At 47.7% G+C, this 9,884-nt stretch overlaps 2 protein-coding genes across 2 annotated transcripts; both read left to right on the forward strand.

Moving 5' to 3' along the window:
* Window positions 1-24: 24 nt before the first annotated feature.
* On the forward strand, window positions 25-4,817 carry PENARI_c068G12249 (uncharacterized protein; the record flags this gene model as incomplete). Its single annotated transcript, XM_022637611.1, has 7 exons — window positions 25-324; window positions 622-969; window positions 1,035-1,199; window positions 3,716-4,021; window positions 4,073-4,360; window positions 4,409-4,488; window positions 4,640-4,817. The coding sequence occupies 7 exons, from the start codon at window positions 25-27 to the stop codon at window positions 4,815-4,817; spliced, it is 1,665 nt and encodes a 554-aa protein (XP_022482538.1).
* Window positions 4,818-6,410: 1,593 nt separating this feature from the next.
* On the forward strand, window positions 6,411-8,888 carry PENARI_c068G05295 (uncharacterized protein; the record flags this gene model as incomplete). Its single annotated transcript, XM_022637607.1, has 8 exons — window positions 6,411-6,704; window positions 6,973-7,111; window positions 7,178-7,243; window positions 7,313-7,368; window positions 7,911-7,937; window positions 7,996-8,075; window positions 8,282-8,449; window positions 8,510-8,888. 8 exons carry the CDS (start codon window positions 6,411-6,413, stop codon window positions 8,886-8,888), a joined length of 1,209 nt encoding a protein of 402 aa, XP_022482539.1.
* Between the last annotated feature and the right edge of the window lie 996 nt (window positions 8,889-9,884).

Below are 9,884 nucleotides of genomic sequence, written 5' to 3' on the forward strand. Positions count from 1 at the left end.
TCCAAATTCTACAACTAAAACACAATGAAATCGAGGGCGGGCATGGAAGCTCTCATGAATGACCATCAAAGCCAGAAACTAGACATGCTCCTTATCCAGGAACCGTCGATTATTGCCTACCGAGCACACGTGAACCACAGCGTGTGGCGACTATATCAACCTACAGCGGAGAGCGATTCGGTTCGATTCCGAAGCCTTATCTGTCAATCGCAAACTCTCCATCTCCTCTCACCGACAAGTGAGATGCAACCACCCGGACCTGACGCGATCAAGGTCTGGACGGCCGACTCCCAGACCCTGATCTTCTCAGTCTACATTCCGCCCGTACCGATGCACACGCCTGATTGAGCATCGGCGGAGGCGACCTTATCGGCAATCCACGACACGATCCAAAACGTCACACGAGACGACAGCAGAACCTTTTTAGCCTTATTTTGGCCGGGGACTTCAATCGCCACCACCCAGCGTTGGGGAACAACCGCATTCAAGCTCGATTCATCGAGGACGCCGGCGAACTGATCAATTTCTTTCATGATCATGGCCTTCAGAGCTGCCTCCCTCGGGGAACCGCGACCTTTTGGTCGTTAAGCCACCCGGGAAAAAAATTCCACGATCAACCAGACAGTGACAAACAGACCAGACCTACTCATCAAATGCCACCTCTACCACGACAACTATGGTTCGGATCACCGAGGCACTTATTCAGAATGGTACCTCCAAGCGCGGCGCAACCCCACCACTAAGCCGAGAACGGCGTACTACCGAGCGGACTGGGAGAAGATTGGAAAGGATGTCCTGGATCTCTTCGAGCAACCCGGGGAGCTAGACTCAGCCGAGGCGCTAGACAAAGTCGTAGAGAGACTTACAAGAACGACGACCGCGAATGCAGTCGACAAGCACACATCCGATCTGCGACCTTCCCCGTACTCCAAGCGGTGGTTGTCCAATGAGCGCTGGACTTACTGGAAAGTCAGCCCAATTAATCGCCACGGTTGGATATTATTTCTATAGCAGTATACTAACTAGTATGCTAGCGGCTGCAGAGTATAGCCCTTACGGAGTCGCCCGCATGCCACTACGTGTCAGTGGCTTGTCAAGAACAGCCAACAGCGTTCAAATGGAGCGCAGCCGCTGAATTGCTACTGTGCTGCGGCGAGTGGATCCCGCGGAATATACTATTTGGTCCCCGACCAACTATAGTAAGCGATTCAAGTAAGTTGGTTGAACTCAGCATAAAAGCACTTTGATTTTCATCAAAGTCACGTACAGACCTGGAATAGATCGGAGCTTGAGGTGCGTTGTTTGATTCGCAGGAGTACAAGTAGCGACCGCTACCCCCTTCCATGACGCAGAACACAGAGAAGCTTTTTCAACGTAATCACATGATGCACTAATACAACATGGCTAAATCCGTATTTAAACCGGAGAAGACGCGCGCGTCGCGCCCATTGGCCCTGAAACGATAAATTGAAGAAACAGAAAAGTAAGAACGAAAAAAACAGCTTCACCGAACTTGCGTGTTAATCTCAGGGGTATATAGGTACTGTGGATCCGGGAAATAGAGACTATTAAAGTACAGTAGCAGGCAGATTCATGAAAGACTAATTGCTAGCCTTCCATGCGAAGGTCAGCTCCCCAATAAATGCACAAATGCAATTATATATCGAGTGAGAGGTGTCAGGATGACGGAGGGTCCTTTTGACTGCGTCAGGCACCATTGCAGCATCAGCTGATTGCTTCAATATTCATCGCACTGCGTTCATGATCGTTGCAGTGACGGAAGTTATGGGAAAACCAAAAAAGTTTCTGGAGCGGGACGGGTCGCTTGGAAAGTACTTTCAAGTCTGGGGCTAGAGATCCGACCAATAAGAATAAATTTGTAAATACTACTCGGCCTCCTTGCATGGAACGACGTTGCTAATTTGACAGGACAGCAGATATATAAGTAAAATCCCTTCTTTTCAGGCCTGTCTTCACTGGTCAACTAAAATCTCAAACCTGGGTCGTGTCTGTATCTTTTCACGGAAACCAACGTCCCCACCCCAATATGGACATATCTAGGATTCTTGACCAGGGTATAGACGAACCTCTTCATTCAAGGTTTTGGCTACTAATAGCACTTGTTCTTGCTTCAGGATCACCGGACTCAAAAGATACCAGGATATTGAAACACGTTGTTTCGCATCAGCCTATTGTTACTCAAACTGAAAACCCCAAAATGCCCATCCCCCCACTACATCGCGCCGCTCCATGTCCAAAGAAACGAATAACACATGCGTGCAGACCTTGCCAGGTAAACAAGTCAAAATGCTCTGGCGAGCGTCCAAATTGCGAGCGCTGTGATACGCTGCAGATAAATTGTTGGTATAACTCGAGGAAGTGCGAACGCACAGAAAGGTGAAACTCGTTTCGGTCAGGTTTGGTACGGCAGTATTAACTACTCAAAACAGAATGCTCGAACAAATGTCTAGAGAAGCAAAAGATTATAAATTTGTCCTACAGCAATTACACCCCAGAACCAATGGTGATGACTCCAAATTGATAACGAACGTGCTGGCGAAGCATGCAACATCTAATGGGCACATTCGGCAGGAATAACGAAACCTCTCTACGTCGGGCTCCGAATTTCCTTTAAATAAGGCCCGCAGCAGTTGTGGTGCCACCCCACCTCATATGTCGCGCTGAGTGAAGGGTCTCCGCATAGAAGAGATCTGTATGGAAGTTGGTAATGATACGCGGCTTTTCCACAAAATGGAAGATGGGACTTGGCGAGGAAAGATTTTTGGATTAGAGTGAGCTTCATGAGGACAGCAGGATATGTGCGATACTTATAGGCGAGATTCATTCCCCCACGCAGCAAGCCAACTCCTTGGTTGATAACGAAAAGTAATATTGTTGAACTCTGCAACCTGGAGGCGAGTCTGGGTGAGAACTTTTGTGTCTATATGTAGCTCTACAGGATGGAAAACCTGTGCACGCCCAACACCGCACATACCAATGAGACGGCAACCACGTGATTATGCAGGTAGCAGAAAGGTCGACAGTGGACAAGTAGAACAGTAGAACAGTTCTAGTAGATACTAGAACTGTTCTACTGTTCTACCAAGGAAGAACTTAGAATATATAAGGGCACTCATTCATGTACTTGGTTTGGTTCTTCGTATTCAATCATACATCGTTACTTGTGTCTACTGTTCAGAAACCTTGGTGACTCTTTCCTTGATTATAACTTGACATCACTACGACCAGACCAATACCCCGATATAGATCTGACCGGCGCTCTACCCGGCATTGCTCCTCGACACCCTCAAAAGGTCTTAGCCCGTATAAGGCCTGTTAGGCAACGGTATGGTTGAGAGACAGATCGTTGATGTTGGAAGCAGAGAAGCATCAGGCAAGTATAACCTGGAACCTTCTAACTTAGCGACGACCCAATAGTCGTGCGTAACACCGTATCACTTTGTCAATAACCTATTGTAACCATTAAAGTATGAATCTACGTGGCAGGCAACCTACATCGAGCATTCTGTTGGTCCTGTGTGGGGTGGGATTAGTACCTTCCCAGGAATGGGACCGACCCGAGCCAAACACTCAAACCAAGCGCAGCACGCGCAGCTCGCGATAACTAGCCAGATCCCGCCGGGCAAAAGCATGCTACAACACTATCACCTCGAGAGTATATCAACCCAGCTTGAAAGTAAATGTTTTCCGGTAGTTTCTCATCTCGACGATCCCGGAAAATATAGTCATCGCTATTGGCGACCAGCAGCGTCGAATTTTCAACACGATTGGCCGGGGTATTGTCGATGCGTGCGAGAAAGCAGGTAACGAAGGCCGCAAGTTCCGCGTCACTATTGTCATCCCCGCGATTCCCGGCTTCGCTGGTGATCTACGTGATAATGCCGCGACGGGAACTCGGGCAATCATGGACTATCAGTACAAGTCGATTTGTCGTGGCGAGCACTCGATCTATGGGCAGATCGAGATGGGCAGGTCGAGAAGGAGGGCGTTGGCCCCCGCGGTAGGTTCTCTTTTCCCGTGTCGATGCACTGCATCCTAACACGCCTCAGAGCAAGTCGTCGTATTCGCCCTGCGCGCATACGACCGAATCAACAAGACGCCCGCTCTGGAAGAACTCGAGAAGCAAGCCGATGTTACATACCAGGATATCCAGCGCGGTATTGCCGAATCCATCATGAGTGAAAGTGTGCACCCGACGGTCGGCAAAGATGGTGACCGGAACGAGAAAGACTACACCGCCGACCCAAGTCAAAAAAAAGTCACCCTGCAGAAGCTGGAGAAGTTGGAAGAAAAGGCTGAGCAGCGCGAGGCTAAGGATGGCTTCCACAGCAACGACACAGTGTCGCACTGAACCATGTGAACGGCGGTAAGATGTCTGACGATCCAGGAGGAATTGTACGTGCACGGCAAAGTGTGTTTTGTCGACGACCGCACCATGTTCTGCGGCAGTGCCAACAAAAACGATCGGTAAGTATAGCACGACGTCTCCAAACTCTCACCCTCCGTATTGTGACACTTCATTTCTGTCCTGTATCATCGGCTGATAACCACAGTCGCAACTGGGATCGCACGACAGCGAACTAGTGATCGTAATGTAGTATCAAGACTTTATCGACAGCACCATGAACGGAAGACCCTACCGAGCAGCCCGATTGGCCGCAACACTGCGGCGCCAACTCTGGCGAAAACACCTAGGCCTACTGCCGGCACAGGAATACGTCGGCACAGGCCATCACAACGCGCGATCGCCGGCCGAACGCTTGAACGAGATCATCTCTGGAACACTGTATCGTTGAGAGGGCGCCCGAGTGTCCGCCTGGTACGCAATTCCAGTTGGGAATGTGCGTGTCGATTAAGCGGCCTGAATGTCCCCCTGGGTTGGACTTGAAGGATGATAAGTGCGTCAGAACGTCGGAGCCCGAGTGCCCACCCGGTCAGAAATTCAATGGGTTCTTCTGCGCGTCCAAGGATGATCCGCAGTGTCCTGAGGGGACGAGCTATGATGGGACGAGGTGTTCCGTTAATGCCAATCCTTCTTGTTATGAGCTGCAATACTGCCCCCCTATTGCTCCGTCTCAGCAGGTTTTGGTGGCCCGACCGAATGGAGCTTCTTCGGTCGGCATGCCTGTTGCCACGCATTAGGGTTATATTCCTCATGGCAGCTCAGGTTCACACTCTCAGTGATTTAGTCTTCTCCCGGTTCTGCAGTTTGTTGTGCTATATGGAAATAACCACATGTTATCCAACTTATTGACTTCATATGTTGTTTACTAGGACCGTTCCTCTTAATGGGATCGGATAAATCACTTGTCCTTCTCAATAGTTATGGATGTAACTAAGTGTGTTTATACCTTGCTAGAAAGCCGTCCTTCCGGTCTTGACAGACCTCAGCAGCCCTTCTTCTACAAGCATCTTGATCATATTGAAGAGCATAAAATCACAACCCGGCGAGCAACGATATTGAACGTCACCGGCCACTGCTCCGTGACCATGGTACCTACGCCGAGTGCATTCAAGACATGGCAAGCGGGCCTACTCCTGTTTGGGTCTCACTCGGATTCATCCACCAGCCTGCGCACTCCTGACATCGATTTTCTGCAATGTGTTAATTCTAGGTTTAATGTGTGACTGCACCACGCCCAAAACCTAAATTGGTTTGCGGACTCTCTTGCCGACGTGGAGAAATGTCTCCACTCTCCTCCATCAATAAAGCTATGTAATAAGCAGTGGAACATGACATGTCATTTTCTCTCAGACTTTCTCTATTTAATTGCCGATAGTTTCACTATAATAAATGTGATCTACGGGAGGTAGACTACATAGTACAGATGCCGAGTAGCAATGCATATTTGATGCGGGATCATGCAATAGACTGGCTCGTGGCATAATCTGAGCCAGCCACAAGCTCTACAGCTGAAAAACAAATAAAGAAATACGGCGTAAACTCTCTATACAGCGTGCAATGTAGCATACTATAGCATCTATACTATATCATATTTTACGGACTATTAAGCATACCTCTCTGTTCAACGTCCTACTATAGTAAAAGTTATCTACAGGAGGCACAATCAAACAAAAAGAAAATGCGGAGCAGTGATGCATAATTTATGCGGGCTCATGCAATAGACTGAAACATCACAAAAGTTCAGCCAGCCACAAGATCTGCGGCTCAACAAAATTGACACCGTGACATGCCGCCTTAATTGAATTGGTCATGAGCGGATACGGCTGTAAATGGATATGATGTGGGGCATGTAAGGGGTGGTGAACATCCCCAAGGAGAGCACGTTACTCACTGCTTATTAAAACTGCTTAAATGGACTCAACGATAGTGCAGCACACAAAATAACCCATCGATTTCAACATCAATATTATTGCAGGCTGCTAGCATGGTGTCCAAGTCAATCGTTGTGCTGTTGGGTGTTGCTGGTGCCCTAGCGCAGCAGGTTCCTCTCGAGGCCACTCGCAACTGTCTAACTTCCACCGACCCTAATGCCTGCTGCTCCAGTGCCGGGCAGGTTGAGGGTAAAGAGACCGCCAGCCAGGTGGTCTTCCATTATAAATGTCGCTCATACCCGTCCCCTACAGAGCCCAAAGGCAAGAGCGCCGTGAATGCTCACGAATGCGCCTCGCTCTGTGCAAATGACGACACTTGTCACGCGGCGGCCTGGCAAACAAATGGAGTAAGCCCGCGAGGGAACTGCTTTTTTGTCCAAGGAGATACGTATCGCCAGAGTCCGCATACTAGTTGGATGATACTCACGAAAACTACCGAGACTCCCGAGACCCCCGAAACAGAGCCTATTCCGGTACCTGACACATGCGAAGAGGAAAGACAACGCTTTAGCGATGAGACCACTCGTCTCGAGACGGAAAAGCAAGCATGCTTGGACGCAAAAGATCTACTCGCTGTTCAAAATCAGACATGTCATACATAACGTTAATGACCAGCTTGTGCTTGAGGCAAAGCAGCATCTGGACAAAATATCTGAGCTTCAATCATCAGTCGACAACAACAAGAAAATGCTTCAGCAGGAATATGACGCGATTATTAAATGGGCCAAACCTTGTCGGACCATGAACCCCCCATGTAAGCTTACTGCAAATACATTTGACCTGGAGTCCTTTCGTGGATCGATTTGCTGATAATCCGAAGTGAAACAAGATGATGGATGTGCTATGACTGTCGGTGGCAAAAAATGGCTGTTTCTCTATGGGAAGGGTAAGCCTTGTTTCTAATCTAGTGGCATTTTGCTAATATACATGATTGGTTATTAGCCAATCATTATAGCAATTGGGACCTGGGACGGCCAACAACAGACTCCTGGGACGCATGCGCTAACTTGTGTACGTCGAAACCAAACTGCGTTCTGTTCACGAGAGCGACAGGCGCCAATCCTTTGAGAGATTGCCACATGCAGTCCCACGGAAACGGGCGTTCCGTCCGCGACAATGGTGGTTATTATAACACTGCACACCGTTTGTCTTAAGTGGTGGTTGCAACCTGCAACACATCTACATTCGGGTGCAATTGTGTGGATAGGATAGTTGCTGAGCATCATCGATCAGAGAAAGGCGGGCCATATTTGGAGTGAAAGCCATTGGTTATTAGTTTGAATTCGGCCTTAGTGTAGGTTTTCCCTAGTAGATTAGGTTTCCCTGCGCTACAATGTGAATACAAAGGTCAAGATTGATTGCAAGTGGTGAAGCAGTTTCTATAAGTATTGTTACTCTTCGAATGTGCTCGAGACGGTCAAGTAGTACAGCTGGTTAGTAGACGTGCCAGAGGATATCAATGATGCTGCTATGAATATAATACAAAGAATATCCATCTCTATCATTTACAATCTTCTGTGGTCTTCGCTCACCAATACTATATCTGCGGACAGAAACAGCAATTACTCCTCTTTGCTATGGTGAGTCTGCCTATGTGGACTAATTGAGAAATCCATTTAACAAGTTCTCTATCTACAGTTACCCAAACGCATGATGTCCGACCTGACAAGTACTGGTGCAACTACAGCCCAAGTTGCAAAAGCTGCACAGCGCAGCGTGTATGCTCTATTAGAGAATTTTCAAGTTAGTGAGCGCACTGGCGAACTCCTGAATCAAGTTGGCCGTCAATTATTTTCTGTCAAAAAGCGATTGGAGAGTATTACATCAGAGATAGAGGGTACATATTCTTGCGCTATCAAACTCAGTTGCAAAGTCTACATTCGTCTTCGGGCGGCAATTCGAACACTCAAGATACATGTGAAAGGTTTTTGGGTACATTCAAGGAGTGGAAAGATCACTCGTCCTCGCTCTATTTGCACGAATCGGATTCTGGTAGCTTTGATATCTTCAAAGAAACGGAATTGCGGCTATTCAGCGAAAGCCTGCAGATGTTGGAACATACAATACTCATGGCAGAGGAAAACTCAGTGTTGTAAGTGAAAAATGAAGCCTTGATACTCGATCGACCGTCAATATCTTATTATTTCACCAGATTGGATGAATTCTCTATCTCAAGAGCTCTTTCCGACGTGGAGTGGACCTCAATAATGTCCAGAGAGAATGAGTTATTTTCAGCAGCGATCGACATGAATCGGAAGCAACACGTGCTACAGGACCGACGATTGGCACTCAAACGCATCGCTCGTGAATCCGAAGCATACGAGATTGGGACGCAATACCATCGAAATGTCATTGGTGAGCTCTTGTCCGAGATCAGTCGCTTGCGTAATGGACAACCAGTCTATACCGAGGAAGAAGACCAGCTTCCTATTGATGCTATCAATGCAATGACCGGCGATTACCAATGCCTGCAACGCGATGAAGCCTATCATGGGGGCGAATCCCCGATACCCATCCTTTGGCGAACATGAGACCTTACCCTCTCTCCAAGTTTCCTTCCGCCTTACATGTATATCAACCAGACAGCTGGTCACATCCACGGCAAGACAAACTCCAGCGACATTTCGGAAGTTATGGGTGTGAGAGTCTCAGCAATCAAGTAGCATAATCGCATGCATATGTATCGCAGCATAAAAATATTTCCCCCCCTTCACTGTCCCTTTTGTCAAGGATAAACAACGCTAGCATTGTCGATATGATGGCCTCACACTAGGGCCCCCCAGCTCACCACGGCGTTGCGAATTTGCTGAACTTGATACTCTAAGCCTACTCACGGATTAGTCATCATATACTGGTCTCAAAGCATGTCTTAGACGATGGATTGAATAGACTGGATAGACTGAATGTTTGGCTGATGGCCCCTTGATCGGTAATATATTTCTATGTAGGTTTGAGTAGGAATTCCGTTACACGGTATGTACCGTGTTGTACTGAGGGCAGATGCTTGACCGCACAGCCACAGTAAATTACGACGAGCCACAATTGCGGAAATTTACACCTGGTGAAGGTATGTTCGAAACACGTATGTTTCAGTCATGAACCGTTTCTCCGTATTATGATTGACCCACTTGGATCACTATGGCACTATGGATTCCATTTGGTCAAAACTTGTCTAATAGTACTGACATGGAAGGTTCAATCTTGTTTCAATCCATGCTATAAAGGCTTGTAGCTCATGGATAAGATGATTTGTTCAATCATATGGTTGGGAGTACTAAATGGCTGTATTGTCTTGGTCTGCCCAGCAGATTTGATGAATTGGAGGGCCTTTGCCTGGTAGACGTCCAGAGAGATAGGAAAACTTCGATCGCTTACGCAGATTATTGATACCGAACGTACCGAGAAAGTGACTGCGGCACGTAAGTGATGAACTGAGGAGAGTGATGAATTGAGGGAGAGTGATGAATTGAGGGAGAGTGATGAATTGAGGGAGAGTGATGAATTGAGGGAGAGTGATGAATTGAGGG

Source organism: Penicillium arizonense (assembly GCF_001773325.1).
Source record: "Penicillium arizonense strain CBS 141311 chromosome Unknown PENARI_contig068, whole genome shotgun sequence".
Classification (NCBI taxonomy): Eukaryota; Fungi; Ascomycota; class Eurotiomycetes; order Eurotiales; family Aspergillaceae; genus Penicillium; species Penicillium arizonense.